Source organism: Candoia aspera, chromosome 10 (assembly GCF_035149785.1).
Source record: "Candoia aspera isolate rCanAsp1 chromosome 10, rCanAsp1.hap2, whole genome shotgun sequence".
NCBI classification, from domain to species: domain Eukaryota; kingdom Metazoa; phylum Chordata; class Lepidosauria; order Squamata; family Boidae; genus Candoia; species Candoia aspera.
In genome coordinates, this window is record NC_086162.1 from 3,018,943 (window position 1) to 3,036,228 (window position 17,286).

A 17,286-nucleotide genomic window follows, 5' to 3' on the forward strand; every position below is an offset into this window, starting at 1 on the left:
TGACCATGCAAGGCATGGCATGGCTTTTCTGAGGTCTTGAACCTGCTTCTCTTACCTCAGCCTGGCAAAGCAGTTCCTGCAGCGCTTGGAGGTTCAGCTCTGTCAGCTGAACCCTTTGCATGCGCATCTCAATGCCACGCACCCTGGAGAGCAGCGCAACCAACCTTTCATCATAGTTCAGGCAAAGCTGTTTGCTAAATGGAGCCTAGAAGAGCAAGATATAAAGAGTTTTCAAAAGAGGGACAGGGACAGAGAACAGGACAAGCATATCTTTTCCTCTTTGCCTTTGTTTTATTTATAAACGCTCAGTTCTTTCCCAAATAGCCCATTTTTTTCTTCCAATCAATTTTTTTTTTAAAATTAAAGATCGTTTTTCAAAACTCTAGTAAGTGTTTCTCTGGAATGGCTCTCACCTTCTTAGACCCTCTCCCAAAGATGCTTACCAGTCCCATCACTGACAACATTCCAACATTGGATTAAACTAGTTTTTGGATTTGGCCATTTCAGTTCTTGGCTAGCCTTTTAACTGCATCATTGTTCAATTTAAATTTTTAGTGCAGATGTCATCATTTATGCTAGATAATTGCAACACTGATTGACCTCGTAAAACTGTTAGTTGCCCTCTGGATTTTGAATCCAGACAGGAGGCAGGAATTAAATATATTTAAATAAGTAATAAAATAAAGCAGTAATAAAGCTGCAGAGTTCTCATTTGTCATTTTTGAGATCATGGTTTCATTGAAAACAAACAATAATCTCTCAGATTAGGTGGCACTTCCCTTCCATGGATGGGTGCATTTCTGGGGAATAGTCTAAGCCAGACAACTTTTTTTTTTTTTTGGTGCCTTCGAGTCAGCATTGACTCCTGGCAACTACCTGGACAAGTCCCCGCAGTTTTCTTGGCACGATTTCGGAAGTAGTTTGCCATTGCCTCATTCCTGGGGATGAGAGAGAGGGACTGGCCCAAGGTCACCCTGCTGGCTTTGTGTCTAAGGCAGGACTAGAACTCAGGGTCTCCCAGTTTCTAGCCTGATGCCTTCACTACCACACTAAACTGGCTGTCAGACAACTTTTACAGGGTATCTATTTTGTCTTCAGAAATACCCTTTCAGTTGTCAACTAGAGTTAACTCAACAGATATGCATGGGCCCCTTAAGATTTACTTTAACAAACTACCTACCTTGGATGATATGGAAGCATCTTGACATTTCTCTTCTCTATTTTCAACCATGCAGGAAGAATCATCAACTTTCTTGCCTTCTCTGATCATTTTTGAGACTAATTCCTGCTGCATGCATAACTTTCCAGTAGAATTCCTTTTGCTTTCCAGGAACTCCCTCTCTTGTAGAATCTGTCCCTCTGGTCCAATAATTTTGCCTTTCTTAGCATCACCATGCCATGACCCCTCTGCTTCTGCAGACATGGACAGTTCTTTATGACCAACGTTTTCATCTTTTCCAGGTACTTCTTTGACTGCAGTTTCTTCTTGTCTGAATGATGTCACAGAAGAGCAAGAACTTAACTTGCCCTCTAAAATCTTTCTGCTCTGAAGGGCCTCTGGTTTTGGCTCAGAAGACCCAAAGGATTCTGTATAACTGAAGGCTGTTACCTTGGGGACCTGCTCTTTTGAGCCAAAAGGTTTTTGCTTTTTTTCTAGAGATGTTTGTTCTTCTATGGTATCTGTCAAAGAATCCCTGTAAATTCTTGCCTTTTGTTCAGAAACCTCTTCCGGTGCAGCTGTCTTTTGGGCAATATTCACTTTCCTATCATCCACAATGCTCTCTTTAACTCCAGCATGTTGCTTCTCTTTCCGGCATGCCTGATGGTCCTGTCCTTCAACTTCACCTTGTTTAAATGTGCCTCTTACCCCACCAGATGTGTTTTCCTGGAAGGATTCTGGAATGCTAGGAATTAACTCTACGTTGATTCTTCTTATCATGGTGTCCCTGGAATCTGATGAGGGAGCGCTCCATTTTTTAATCTTTTTTGCTTTCTTCTTCTTAGTGTTTTTTAAGTCAATGCTTTCCACAGTGCTGAGTTCATGAGCTTTTAATTCTGATCCTTGATTTGGTAGCTCCATTTTAGTGTCCCTAAGTAATATGTTATCAGCTTGCTTCTTGGACACAACCTTGGTAGAGCCTTGAAAATATATGTCACCTTCTTCTTCCTCTTGCTGAATTATAGAACTGAGTCCTTTTGATGCCAGCTCCTCTACAGACTGTAAGTACATGGTCCTATTAGCTATTTCAAGGCCAAGAGATATACTAGCACTTTCTTCCTGCTCAAAACCTTTTCCTTTTTGTTCCTGGTCTCCATTAATCATGCTACTGTCTATAGGTAAAGTTCCTTCCAGTATCTTTTCAGTCTCTTGATTATTTGCAGTTTGCCTTTCTAACTCTGCTTTCCAGAGTTCTTTCTTCCTCAATTTACTTTTCCTCTTACTATTTTTTTTCTGGGTTTTTACTCTCAGGTCTTCAACTGGGTCTAACATGAAGGCAAGCTCAGGTGCCAGCTTGTTGTCCCCTAGAAATTGACTGGATGAGCTGTCCATGGCTGAGAGAGGAGAAGGGGAAGGGAGAATAGATTCATCTTTCACCATCTTCCCACCTCCTTCCAATGAACCAGTACCAGCATTTGCAGAAGTACCGTAGCCCACTGCTTCAGACTGCATCATCTGTTTTTCATTACTATGATATTTATGAATGACCAATGTTTCAGTCTTTGACGTATTATTTTGCAGCAACTTTTGGGGCTGAGGGCCTTCATGCTCTTCCAAGTCATGTCCACATTTATTGGTGATTGGATCAGTTTCTTGAATTGCACTGGCTAATTTTGTTGTGATTAATCCTTTTTCAATGGCCTCTTCTAATGTTATCCGCTTTCCACTCTCAGCACTAACAATCCCTCCGGACAAAATCTGATTAATAGCAATGAATTTAGCTGTATCTTCATCCACCACTTCTCGTTCCAGAGCAGACGCCAGTGACAGTCTTTGGCCAGTAGAAGTTTCCATGACGCCTCCTGTGTCTGCCTGAGCCTGCAGCAACCTCAAAGCAAGCGTGGGGTCTACTTTGCCAAGTTTAACTGCCTGAGAACATAACAATATATTCCCAGTAACATCATCTCTGATGTCTTGAAAGGGAACAACTTCTAAGTATCTCTGCCCTGATTCAATGTCAATTTTGCTCCTTCTGACCAATTCTGAATATGGGACCAAGCTACAGTTTTCTGGGTAAAGAATAGCTTCCTTCATTTCAGAGGAGATTACTGCTTGTTCCATAACTGGCTTGGGTAATAACCCTTTCTTAACAGCTTGAGTCAATGTAACTTTCTGGCCAGAATCAGGATCAAATATGCTTCCAGCTGAGGCTTGTATTTCTTGAACTTTGCTTTGAAAATCTGAGCTAATTAATCCAAGGGATATGGCTTGAGGTAAAGGCACAATTTTGTTCATTTCAGGATGAACATACTGGTGTAGACATACACCTTCTGCCTTTTTGAGATCTTGGTAGAGGCTTTCATCTATCAATCCATGTTCCATAGCATCCTCAACTGAAAGTCTCATGCCAGTCCTGGGATGAAGGATGCCTCCATTAACTATCTGTTTAGTTAGGAGTCTAAAGGCTTTCTCCTTAGCCAGATATCCCTGTTCTACAGCCTGAGTGACAGTCAACGGTTCTTTAGTTTTAGGATCTAAGACACCTCCTATTTCAGCCTGCAGAGCAATGAGTTTTTCTTTAATTGTGTCCTCAGCATATTTGCCCTTATATGCTTTCTCCAGTTTCTTAAGATTCTCTTGAGTGGATTTGTGTATTAGGCCAAGGTTGGAAGCCAGTGTGACTGACATTTTTTTGCCACGCCTGAAATCAACAATTCCTCCAGTAACTATTTGTGCCTCTAGAATTCTTGCAGCAGTTTCTTTATCCAATAGTCCAAATTCAGATGCATCCTTGATGGAGTAAATGCTTTTGCTCCATGGGTCTACAATACCACTTATGGCTTGATCTGAAGCTAAGACCTTCTGGAGAAGTCTCTCATCCATCAGTCCCGCACTGATTACTTCTTCAGTGGTTAATGACTCACAGGTCTCTGCATCAAAGAAGCCACTAAACATTTTCATCTCACCCATCACTTTGATGGCTGTATGGGTGGACACAGCTCCACAGGCAATGGACTCATCCAGAAGCATCTTCTTCCCTGTCTGTTCGTGAATTATGCCACCGCCTTGCAACTGGGTTAACAACATATTCAGAGTGCTGTCTTCTTCCAGTCCTGCAGATAGTTTTGGCAATACAGAACTATCACTTTGATAGAAAGGAACTACTCTTTTGTCTGTGGCCAACTGCCCTCTCTTAATACGTTTGTCTGCAGGTTTCCCTTCATCTTGATTAAAAAGGCCTTCTATTGATCCATTTTGCACTTTTCCCATGCTTAACCAGCCAGTAGCCTCTGGCCTTCTATCTATTGCTGCAAGAGTAGCCTTTTCTACAACATTATCTATTAAAATGTGAGATTTTTCCATTTTTTCCAAACTGTCAAAAGACAAATCTATTTCTTTTCTGACATCACTTTTTCCCATTTCTTTCTCTTGCTCTTTGAATATAATCTTTTCCTCTTTTGATAGTTGTTTTTCAAGCTTAGCATCTTCCCCTGTGACTTCTTCATTCCTAGATTCAATTTCAAAACTGGATTTGCACTCTTGCAGCTCCATATCACTCTTGTTCTGTATCATCATCAAACCTTGCCCTCTTCTGGGGTCATCCCTCTCACTTTTAAAGTCTCCTGCAAGATCAGCTTCCATCTCTCGCTCCTTCACATTCACATTTTCATTTGTATCTCCAATTTCCACTTCAATCTTTTTACTAGGTAGACAAATGTGGGGTTGCAGATTTTGTTCCTGCTCATTTTCTGATGCAAATGAATTAAGCTGGAATTCCTTTAAAACTAATTCATCACAGAGTCCAGTTTCTTCAGTTGTGGCATTCCTGCCATCAACCTCACACCATTCTTGGGGTTGTATTTTGCTGGCGTCTAAGAAGACAATGCTAGAGCCATTTTCTTGTGCTGGCACAAGGATTTCAGACAGGTTGTTTAACTCTCCATCTACTAGAAGCAATTTTTGGCCATTGTGGATGTTTACATAGCTGTGAGTCATCAAATAGAGCAACATCCATTCTTCACAGCTTCTTAAGGGACCTTTGCATTGTTCTCCATGATCTACAAGACCAGCAGATGAAGAGCTTCTCCTTTGGAGATTGCTTGAGGGGCCAGAAAGGGGCATCCCTGGCATGAAGTCAGGGAGGCAGGTTGATTTTAATTTTTTGGCAACACCTTTATTCAGGATTCCACAATCAACAGCTTTCTTCCAGGGAAGGATTTCATTAGTCTCTGATATAAAAAGTGCTTTGATGTTTTGCCTGCCTCTTAAAATGTTATCAGCTAGCTCAGAAGTTAGGATACCTTGCTCCAGAGAATCCATAACAGACACAACCTCTCCTGACTCAGGCCTCACAAGGCCCATAAATGATCGAAGGGATTCCAGGATCATCACTGCAAGCCTTGGTGTCACCAGGCCTCCATCTATTGCTTCATCTAATGAAAACCTCTCTCCGGTTACTGTATCTATAATGCCACCTGTCTGCAGTTGTCTGACCAGAAGGTCACAAGCCAGATTTCTTTTAATTAAATTATGTCTTACAGCTTCCTCCACAGTTAACCGGCAGCCACTTTTGGGGTCCTCGAGGCCGCCAGCAAAGAGCTGGGCTTCCAATAATCTCACTGCCACCTCCTTCTCTATTAGTCCTTCTTGAACTGCACAGAGGATGTTTGCTTCTTGGCCTGACTGCAAGCTCACCATCCCACCTGACAGCTGTTTGACTGGGAGCAACCTTAGTCCTGTCTCCTGGTGAGGGACACACTGCTGCATCAGATCATTCAAGCTAATTTTCTCAGCTGAATTTGGGTCAATCAAAGCCTCACAAAATCTCAAGCAAGATACCAACTTCCCATGAAGGTGACGGGTAATGAAGCCTTTTTGAAGAGCATCTTCTAAGCCAATTTGCTCATGGCTGGAAGGATCTATAAAGTTTCCAGTGAGAAGCTGTATTCGTGCTATTTTTAACCCAGTACTTTCACTGATGATTCCATTTTCAATGGCAGCAACAACAGGAAGAAATGGGCTGTCTTTCAGTTGCATGTTCTTAATCAGCTGGACAGCATTCTGCAATTCTTCTAACTGTTGGTAGGTCTTGCAATTTATTATGCCTGTTGCCAGGCCTTCTGCCAAAGAGAGCTTTTCACTAGCATTGGGAACCATCAGACCGGCTGTGATCACCTGGGCTTCCAAAAGGAGAAGGCCTGTTTCTTGGTCTAGGAGACCTTTTTGCATGGCATCAAAAATAGAGAAGACTTCCATTGTGCTAAGATCTAGCACTCCAGCAATAGTCTCATTTCCCTGGGGCAGAGGAGCAGGGAGAGGAAAGAGAAAAGAAATATCAGGATCATAGTAATAGTTGACTTATACTGTAAATGAATCCCAGTCCAAGATGTCTCAGTCATCTAAGGTATGGTGAATACTGAGCTAGAGAGCATTAGGTTGGTAATTTATATGTTGTATGATATCACATGGAACAACTTTGATCTTGCAAACTATTTTCACTTTGGAGCTCAATCTAGCCAGGCAGATGAGGCATCACTGAGACATTTTGGGCACCCAGCAAGAGCAGCAAAGCAGCAAGAGAGACCTTGCAGCCACATTCCTCCAGTTTAAGGTCAGTGGAAAAAGACAGGGAGAGAAAAAGAGAGAGAAGCATATGAAGAACAACAGCCATGCACTCATCTTAGTCCCCTTTATCCAAAGGAGGAGACAGAAAGCACAGAAGAACCACAACACAGTTCACCCACATGAACCCAAGAAAAGGGAGAAGGGGAAGGCGCACAGTTCCCTAAAGATTCAACAGGTTCCCTTTTTGCTCAGCAGTTACAGTACCCAGACACAACAACCCATTGACTGGCTTGGAAGTGGCAGCCTGTAGGAAGAGATGCAGCCAAGTGGCTTCTGACCATCTAAACATGACTTCCTCAATTTCAGGACACTGTGGGACTTCCAAAGTCTTCATGACCCATCCCCACTTACATGGAAAAACCTAAATCCCACAATATTTGGAAGAAGTCAGTTTCATGTAGCGGTTAAGTGGAGACCAGGAGACCACAAGTTCTAGTCCTCCTTTTGGCACAGAAGCCGGCTGGATGACTTTGGGTCAGTCCCTCGCTCTCAGTCCAACCTACCTCACAGAGTTGTTGTAGTCATGGGAACACAAGAAGAGGGAGCATTATGTACACTGTCTTGAGTTATACAAAATATTCTAGTGTATTTTATCTTATTTGTTTGAATTTATAAGCCACCCAACTCCAATGGACAGGGTATTAAATAAATACTGTAAATAAATGCAGTTTGCCCTTGGAGGACCAAATTACCTGCTTACCATTAACTATCTCTTCCTGCAAGCACAACTGTGAAGAGGTACGTTCAATAACGTGCTTTTCAATCTCACAGCAATTGGTCCTGAGACCACTGCGAATCCAGTTCTACAAACTGATCCAGGTGCAGCCAGATGACAAAGCTGCAGTTTCAACTGAGAGCCTCCTGCCATGTCTGGAACTCTACCCACTACGACACACAATCAGTGCCGGTCACGGACATATTACGTATTCTCAGCCTAGCAGGTCAGCAGTAACTGAAAAGAGGAATTGGGGTTAGGGGCTGCATTGGAGAATCTGTGCATCTTTACATCCTGGAAGCCTTGGACCATCAAGACGACCGGTCCACAGGTGAGAAAGTTGGGCAGCATTCTTCGGCCAAGAGACCCTTCTGTTAAACCCAGAAAGGCCCAGAGCATCCAGATGCCCCCTGTGCGCCTGCTCCTATTCCCTGGCCCAAGCAAGGCAGGAGGGCAGTTCTGCCGCAAAGGCCTTCCAGACCCGCTGGCACCACAACCACGACTCCAGACATGCACAATCAGGTATTAAGACAAGAGAAAAAGAGGAGGGGAAGGAGAGGCGTCAAAAGGCTTCTTACTTACCAGAGTTGGGGGCCTTGCCGTGAGCGGTTAGAGACAGAGCCTTTAGGTAGCAGCTCAGCCGTATGGCGCACACAGTGTAAAAGCTGGGGGTTAGCGTCCGGCATGCGACTGTTTGTTTTGCACAAAAAGTAGAAAGAACACCCACACAGAGCCCACCCATACAACTGCCCCACATTTCTAGAGTGCGTTTTTTGGTGCAAACTCCAGGAGGGTTAGTTTTTCAAAAACAACAGAAAATTGTAAACAAGGATGGTAGTTATTCTGAATAGTAAATCAACATGAAACAGAAAACAACAGGGACACATCATCATGCTCAATGCAGAGAGTTCTGCCAGTTTGGGTGTTCCGGGTGTGCAGGTCCACCTGCTCCACCCATTGCCTTAACTTGAACAATCCTTCTGCCCCGAGAGTTGGAGATTTTCCACAAGCAGAAATGTTTAAGAGGTTCCCTGCAACCATGAAGCACCCAAGCCAAACTTCAGAGCTTCATTCTCACTCTTCTGTGAAGTTTAAAAATACCCTTCTGATTCCTCTCCCTCCTTCTATTTCCCCAGAACCAATGACAAGATGGTCTCTGCAGACCTTCTTCCACATCAGACAGCCAGAATTAAGGGGTGCTGCTTCCTAATACATTATTCCTAGGAGGCATCATGGTGGACAGGAGGAAGTGTATAGACTGTTCCGGGTTGGGACAAAGGAGCCTTTGGCAAGGGAATCACAGCTGCAGTGGCCACGACATTTGGGAAAAGAGCATTCTGATGCGTTTGTGACAGAACTAATAGTATCTGCTGCGATGCTATGATTTAAAACAGCACTCTTTTTTCTGCAGGGGATATGCCCAAATAAAAATTTGACATCAAAATCTGTCTGGCTGATTTGGTTTGCAATGCTTCAAAGTAGAGGGAGCCTGCAAGCATTAAAACACAACTCCACACAGATATACAGGTTGCATTGGACACATAAATATCACATTTATATACAATGATATACAGGTATATCCAGATAGGACTTATGAACAAAGCAGTAACAAAGATAGGACGGATGCTCAGACAATTGGCCAAGTGTATAAGAAAAGGAGCAGAAGGCTGCAGAAGTAAAGGAGTAAAGGAAGAAATGTATTGACCATTTCTGACCACTGATAGCTTTATGACTGGAAAGCTTGGTATGCTTGGGAACTGGCTGTATATACAATCTTGCCATAGGACAGTGCAGAGGGGAAGAGAGAAATTCTTTCTCCTTGCTCACTTGGGATTAGAAGCATAAACCCTATTTCAGCCAGGTTCTTTTCTCTTTTTCTGTTTCATTCCACAATCTTACCCTCCCTTTGCATGTCATCTGGTTTATTTCTGTGATTTTCACCCTTTGTTCTCCATTTCCTGAACAATCCTCTGACACCTTCCTCCCTCTTCCACACAGAATCTTCTACTAAAGGCTTCCTGGGGAGCTCCTATAAGTTTTGGTCCCTCACCCAGGGATCTATCAGCTTCTTTTCTTGCAGAAGCAGCCAAGTGCAGGAGAGGGATTGATAGGAAGATGGAAGCAGACTTGGACATTGCCTACCCCAAGCTTTCTGATATAAACCATACTTACGTATGGATGGTGATAAGGTGAGAGGCCAACCTTGATAGGCCTTTCACAACTAAGTGACTAAGAGAAATGTTGTGTAGGGAAGCTTCAGCAAAAAGCTACACATTCTCTGAAAAAGATGTAGGAGCCCTCCCACTGGACAGGCCTAGTCCACCATCCACTAATAGTCAGCTGCTGTATGAAACTCTCTTGGTTGGTTTCAGTAACCTGCACAGGCTGAGAAGTTTCTCCTCAGACTGTAATGGAGTGGAACAAAAAGGAAGGGTGGTTGCCTGTATGAACAGCGTGTTCCTAAGAGAAGAGGGCAGCCCAAAGCATGGATCTTCTCTTCCATCACTGGGGAAAGAATGCCACAAATGTGGAAAATAAGGAGAATGGGAAAGGCCTACCTTATGTGCCATCTCCTGGGCCATGTGTCTCTGCAGCTGCTGAAGCTGTTCTGTGGAATCACAGCAGAGCTGATCATAAGCTTCTTTTAGAGCATCCATCTGGGTTGAAATCTGCACCTTCTCCTGGTCAGAAAGCCTGCAGCATGGGAAGGAAGGAAGTTTGGAATAGAAACACAGCCAATGGGCAGTCCAGAAGCAGCAGCTGATGGAGATTCTGGCTTGCCATTCTGATTCCTGTACAAGTCGGCCAGGCAAATGGTCCCCCTGGCCCAGCCCCTCGAACATCAATGAACCACACTTTCCCAAGGCTTCAGGTGTGAAATGGTGGGTGGCTAGTTATAAATACTCCATTAGCAGCAACTGTTGGCAATTTGTGTTTATTTAGTCGGTCAATAATGATACCAAACAATATGTGCTTATGAAATCAGTCAATATTGATACCACTCCCTTTATCCAAGATGTGACTTGGATATAGGAAGATGGAACAACTTACTAAGTCAGCAATGGCCATCGTTTTTCTTTAAGTGGACCACCACCACCACCACCACCACCACCAAGACCTTCTGGAGACCTCCAAATGGAATAAAAATTCATTACAAAGATAAAAAATAGACAAGGCAGGAAAAGCACCATGAAGAATTTCATGGTTCTGAAATTCTTTCTAATCCCTTACAGTAGCTTCTCTTTGGGTCATATGACAGGACAGAGAGGAGCAGGGAGGTCTGCAGAGTATGGTAAAAAATGTCAAGATGACAATTGAAGTTCCACATATTTTTTATGTGGGTTGAGTGCACCATTGTGAACACCAGCATTACTTGTTTTACCATACCTGCAGACACCCTGGAGGGGGACTTAAGAATGGAGTCATCTCAAGCAGTCTGAGTCACTGCCCAGCTGCCTGCCCCATCAGGATCTTCTAGGGGACATTTTTCATTTCTTTTTCCTCCTGGCCAGAAATGGCCCATTTCCAAACTCAAACTTTTTCTGCCGACTTATTAAACATATCGAGTTTGATCTTGTTCCACTATGTTTCTGGAGAATTATTCTGCTGAAAGATAGACGGAGTGTCAGGGTACCCTGTACATAATTTTTTTCCCAGAAAAAGGTCAAAATCATGAGATTTCCAAAAAGAATGCCAACAACTTGTGCGATTTGGTGATCTTCCAAAATTTCACATTTAAAAAATAGTAATTTGATTATTTTGGGGTCTACTTTACAGGCTACCTGCAATCCAACTTTCCCAGATATATGTTATTTTCTCAACTCACTTGTGGCTATGCTTTGCAAGAAATATCTGAGCAGTTTTTATAGCCTCTGAGACTTCCTCCTTCTTTGCAGCCAATTCTTCATTCAAGACCTGAGAAGAAGAAAGAGCAGGCAATGTTCACATGATACATTTCCAAAAAAACAGCACAGGAAGAAGCTCAGATAGATGTGAATAGCACTGGAAACATCATCCGAGTAAGACTTATGTGACCTGTGCCTTGGACATAATGAAAAAGAAACCATAAAAGGAAATGTAGGCCCAAAACCCATGCAGGCACCTGCTGCTCCAAAATGGACTTCTCAATATCTCCCAGCTCTTTCCTCTTTGTGGGTGGGATGCTTTTGAACGGTGAGCTCTGCTTAAAGCTTGTAACCCAGCCCAGGAGACCTTTCACCTTGTCCATGTGTTCCAGCTTCTCTTCTTCTACAACTTTCTGCAAAAAATGAAATCAAACAACATGGAATGTTGATACATAATATACACAAAAGTCACTGATACCATCAATGCTTCTTACAGGCATACAACATAAAACTACCCGTGATCAGTGTACTAAAACCAGAATATAACTGATGTCACCTTTAAGGTGAGTGAATGTAAACCTGCCTGGGGGCCTCAAAGGGTGCAAGAAGAAGGGCTGAGGGGCACAGAACAAGGTTGATGTCATGCTCCCCGATCAAACATTCCCAGAACATCTGATTGGACTCGTGTGCATGAATGAAGTCAACACGTGTAGAGACTTGCGAGTAGGTAGAGTGGGAAGGGGAACATTCAGGAGTGAGAATACATCATGTTTCGACTATCTCTCATGCTCAAGGTCAACTGCCTGAGCCATTGAAGACACCTGCAGGGAATCAAGAGACTGGCATGAACTGACGAAAGGGGGGTTGCATACCAGAGAGAGGGAGGGGGAATCATGCACTCATTGGGCTGTTTAATTTAGGGAAAGCGTGGGAACTTTCATTTGCAATTTTTTTGCCATTCTGTACACTTCTTCCATTAAAGAAAGCAATTATGAATTGGATTTAATGGTGATAGAGTACTGCAGTCATTACAGTTGAAACTGAAATGAACTCAGGAGACTGGAGAGAATCACTAGGCCTAGTTTCTCTCCAGTGTGTTGGGAAAAGAGAAATGAAGCAAAGCACAAAGACAACAGAAGGCAAAACTCTTTGAATGCAACAATTCTGCTAAGGTCCTTTGCCTCAGGTGCTAAGCTGACCAGCCCGGAGGATATGGAGCTGGGCCCTCCCCTTGTGGGACCAACTTCCAGAGGAGGAGCACAGCCTTCATTTAGTGAGAGGAGCTGGGGCCAGAATTTCTTCAAGACCCTCCACTCTACAATAACATGCTTCTGGTGGTGCAGTCCTGATGCCTCCATAAGAAGGGTACCCAACTTCCCTTGATCTTATGAGATAAAACCTGGTGCAAGACTCCAGGGGGCCAAAATGGATTCACAAGACAAATGCCAGATTACATAAATTCTGCCCTTACTTCTTCCTCTTCCAGGCGCCGGAGAGCATCGCTTATGTACTTCACATGTTGCGTGGTCAGTGTGACCAAGGCTGTATAGCGTGTCCGTAAATCCATGAACTAGGAAGAACAAGAAGCAAAAGGAACAAACCTATTAAGCCAACAACAATGAAACATCACTCTTTCCATACTTGCTTAACATGGTTCTCATTCAGGAGATCTCCCTCACTGCAAAAACCAAGGGAGAAGCCTCGGAAGCAAGAGATTCCCTCTCCCCGCAAAAAGAAACAAAAAGACATGAGAAGAGAAAGGGATGCTTCACAACCAATCTCACAGCCAATCTTGAGGCAAACATTTCTCAAGTTACTAGCTGCAAGAATAACTGTGGTGAATGTGATGTGAAAGCCAAGGGCCTCCCCGGCATGCTTCTTTTGAACCTCAAACTGAAAGGAGAAAATCACTGTACTTGGAACGAGACTGCTGGGGCGAACGCACCCCTCCATAAGTGACAGAGAAACCATTATGCCATCCCTGTTAGCAGAATTAAGGTATCTTTCCCGCACCACAGACAAAGAGACAAAAAGGGACCCTGGCTTGGCCTCAGCCCCTGGGCTGGTCCATGGCTCAGTGTCTGAGCGCTCCAATTAACAAAGACTTCCCATGGTTTGAATCCACAGACTAATCACATGAACCAAGAATTGGCATCCACGTGCATGGCTTGTAAGACAAGCTACTGACCGGCTTTCTTGGGTAATTTCCCCAGTGATTTATTCTCTAAAAGGCAAAAGATTTATATGATCTGAAAAGAAAACAGTTTGCAGGAGCAACTCAAGAACTGGAAACCCTCTTGCCTGCCCAGCCCTGGAAGGAAAATCTAAAGGCCTCACCTCTTGTGTGATGGCATCAGAAGAGGAAAGAACCCGCCGGCGCTTCACCGGAGACTTCTGCTGCGATTCCACAAATGCACGGTAAGTCATGAGCTGCAACTCATAGTCCTGAGATGGAAAAATGGCAAAAGGGATTTCGGTGCTCTAGCACGACCGTTTCATATGTCACACTTAGTATTCCCACAGCTGACCAATACACTACAATACTCTTCCTCAAAGTAAACTATCATCACCATCTTACCATCCTAAAGCAAACTGTGTTTGTGTGTTTCTGATCTCTCTTTATCTGCCCCAACCAATTTACTGAGTCATGGGACTTCTGTATACACCCTGGGCCAGTTACTTGGACATAACCACAAAAGAACTCTCCGTAGCAAGCAGAAGACTTGATTAATTACCAACTATGGTATCAAACTTCTCAGATCGCTGCTGTGGTAATTGCCTGTTCCAATTTCGTTCAAAAGGTACAAGGCAGCACAAGTATTTCAGAAGACTACGCAAAACATCTGCAATTAGGATGCATGTAACAAAATATTTAACCACATTGTGTTGATATGAAATACTATTGAATGTATTAATCATAATGAATTACTAAGCAGTTTGTACACCACAATCCAGAAATGCATTCACATGTTATTTATGGAAAAGATCTGCCTGCTATCTAAGATAACCTTCACAAACGCCCAGGACTGTTTCAGAAACAGGCTCAAGGTTGCCAAACTCTGTTCCAGCCAGTTCTGCGTTCCTTGCCTGCTATGTCTTTGTACAACTAGGAGAACATTATGTTACCTTGACAGCAGTTGAATATTGCTGAGACAGCTTCTGACACTGGTCCAGTTTGGCTTGATTTGCTTCTATTTCAGCAAACAGTGCCTTAAATTAAAAACAAAAGCATTGTCAAAATCACAATTAGAAGCAGGATGCTCTTCTGCCCTCTTTATTTCAACCCACCCTTGTTTTGGGGCAAGGGGATATATCCACATGGCATCTCCCATACACCTGACTTAATTATTAAGCTATCTTTTTGTGTTTCCCTAGTGTTTCCAATCTCTCTTGGAACAAGAGGCAACCTTTCCTTTCCAATTATTTATAGCTCTTATTCCAAAGGATATAAGGGTAGGCCAGCTGTGTGGGACCAAAATGCCATTAAGTCTGGCATGCAGATTCCCCCAGTGGTGAAACAGATGCATCTGGGAAGCACCAAACAAGAAGGGAAAGGAAGTGCAGGCTCTCTTTTCTCCCATTTATTTATTTACTGCAATGTACGCATCTTTAATTTTTAATCTTTAAACTTTAATCCAAGAAATGCTCTAAGTGGCTTACAAAATAATGCAAACATTAAAATAAAGCAATACTAAAACAATGGCCACGCAAGACAATAGTGCCCCCAGTTTCCAAACACAGCATGCCTGTCATGACAATGCCCCTCATCTTCCCTCATCTTATTGCCTAGCAGATGGCAATTAGGCCGGAAGTCCACATAGTCCTCATGGCTAATAGCCCCATCCCAGAACACCCTCCCACCCCACCCCACCCCACCATCATCATCTAAATTCATATGCTGCAACTCTTGCCCATCTATGAAGGACTTCCATTGGTTCCTTCTGCATTTCCTGAAAAGTAGACAAGATTGGAATGTCTTGACAAAAGCTTCTCCCCTTATTTTTCAGTCCATTGCATAATTGTACAAACTTCAAAGATTTTTCAAAAAGATGTCTATCTTTGCTTTATTGGTTTTGCAAATAGCCCTTAAAATATAGGTATGTGGGCCATCTTACTGGCCTACTGAAGAATTCGTATGAGGACCAGGAAGCAAAAATTAGAAAGAAATATGGAACAACTGAATGGTTGGAAATTGAGAGCCAGTTTGATGTAGGGGTGAAGGCACCAGGCGACCATGAGTTCTAGTCCCACTGTAGGCATGAAGCCAGTTGGGTGACCTTGGGCCAGCCTTTCTCTCTCAGCCCTAGGAAGAAGGCAATGGCAAACTAATTCCAAAAAACCTTGCCAAGAAAACTGTAGGGACTTGTCCAGGAAGTCTCTGAGAATCAGACACAACTGAATGGATTAAAAAAATGGTTTGAAATCAGCAAAAGAGAATGCCAAGATTGCATATTTCTATACTCCTGTATTTATTTAACTGATATTCAGAGTATATCATGAAAAATGCTGGACTAGAAGAAATAGAAATTACAATTAAAACTGCCAGGAGAAACATCAACCACCTCAGATATGTGGATGACACTGCTTTGATGACTGGAAGTAAGGCAGCCTGGCTTTTGAAAACCTTCCTTACACATTCAAAAAGGGAGTAAAAAAGTCCTTTTTTGTCTACTGCTCAATATTTACAAAAATTAAGATAATGTCAAGTAGCTAAACTTAACCCAGTGTAAACAGGCAAAGAGGAAGTTGAAACAGAGATAGATTTTCCCTTCCCAGTAGGTTAAAAAACTCACAGGAACAGCAAATGTCATTATGAAATAATGAGCTATCTGCTGCTTGGGAAGTAGACTATGACAGATCTAGACAAAAATATTTAAGTGCAGAAACACTGTGTTGACAAATTCTATAGACATTACTTTTCCAAGTACCAAAACAATGTGGTGATTGAACCTAGTCACAAGCTGGACGAGAATGGTTGCAGACGCCAGAGAGAGAAGGTGATCAAGACTGCGCGCCTCCCTCTGCCATCCTTACCATCTGTTGACTGAGTTGCTCCGAGAGCACCCGGCTGTCTTCTGCTTGTCCAGGTTTCATCCGCTCCTGCTGGACTGTGGTCTCCTCAATCCACTGGACCAGGGTCCCATGGCAACTCCGATAATCCCTGAGTACATCCTCAATATTCTCCAGCTCAGATTTGCTGCCAAGAGATGGAGGAAATGAAACAGAGGAAGGAGCAAAAACTGAGTAATACAATAAGCTTCAAACATTGTGCTCTTGTAATAAAACAGTATTATTTAGTTAAAATAAATATAAAACTTTTCTATTTGTGGTCTTAAATAAAGCAGAGGAAAGTGCTTTGCAGGGACATCCACAGGGTATGATAAAAAAAAAAAATCTGTATTGCTTCTTTTGTTCCATCTTCTGTAATTGATTTATTGAGGGTTTCCTTTTGTTAATTTGCAAATTTTATAATTTGTGTTGTATCTTTTCTAGATTAACTCTGTTTATTGTATGATTGAGAGTTAATTTAACAAATTGATCCATCACCTCCTTTGTTGTTGAAACTTATCTTTTCCCATCCCAAATAGAGGTAATACAGTAATTCTTTTCTCTTGTTCTTTTTCCAGTTGATAAGCAAACTGTGTCTGGTTTATTACCTTTTTCTAAAATATTTCTGTTTAGCAAAATCCATTTTCTGTAAGCTTTATTTACTTCTGTTAGGTCCAATTGATTAGGAATCACCTTGATCTTTTGTTCTAAATCCAAGTCCAGGTTCTGCTTATGTCTTGATTCTAATTGGTTCAATTCATTTATCAATATTTTACTGTAAACTGCCCAGAGTCCCCCGTTGGGGGGAGATGGGCGGTGACATAAATTTAATTAAATAAAAATAAATTAAATAAATATGCCCTTCTGTTTCTGCATGGCTTTCTTTCAAGTTG

The 17,286-nt window shown here is 42.6% G+C and overlaps 2 protein-coding genes across 2 annotated transcripts in view; one reads left to right on the forward strand and one right to left on the reverse strand.

Annotated features, from left to right (window-relative positions):
- The window catches only part of PPIE (peptidylprolyl isomerase E), a 338,541-nt gene that overhangs the window by 151,713 nt on the left and 169,542 nt on the right, over window positions 1-17,286 (forward strand). The gene's annotated exons all lie outside the window — the stretch shown is intronic.
- LOC134503080 (microtubule-actin cross-linking factor 1-like) overlaps window positions 1-17,286 on the reverse strand; it is a 272,573-nt gene that overhangs the window by 114,020 nt on the left and 141,267 nt on the right. Inside the window, exons 29-35 of the mRNA XM_063311709.1 lie at window positions 16,379-16,541; window positions 14,471-14,554; window positions 13,682-13,789; window positions 12,816-12,914; window positions 11,602-11,757; window positions 11,326-11,414; window positions 10,058-10,193 (exon numbers count right to left, since the gene is read on the reverse strand). Of these exons, the coding sequence (XP_063167779.1) occupies window positions 10,058-10,193; window positions 11,326-11,414; window positions 11,602-11,757; window positions 12,816-12,914; window positions 13,682-13,789; window positions 14,471-14,554; window positions 16,379-16,541 (835 nt within the window). The remainder of the gene's footprint in view (window positions 1-10,057; window positions 10,194-11,325; window positions 11,415-11,601; window positions 11,758-12,815; window positions 12,915-13,681; window positions 13,790-14,470; window positions 14,555-16,378; window positions 16,542-17,286) is intronic.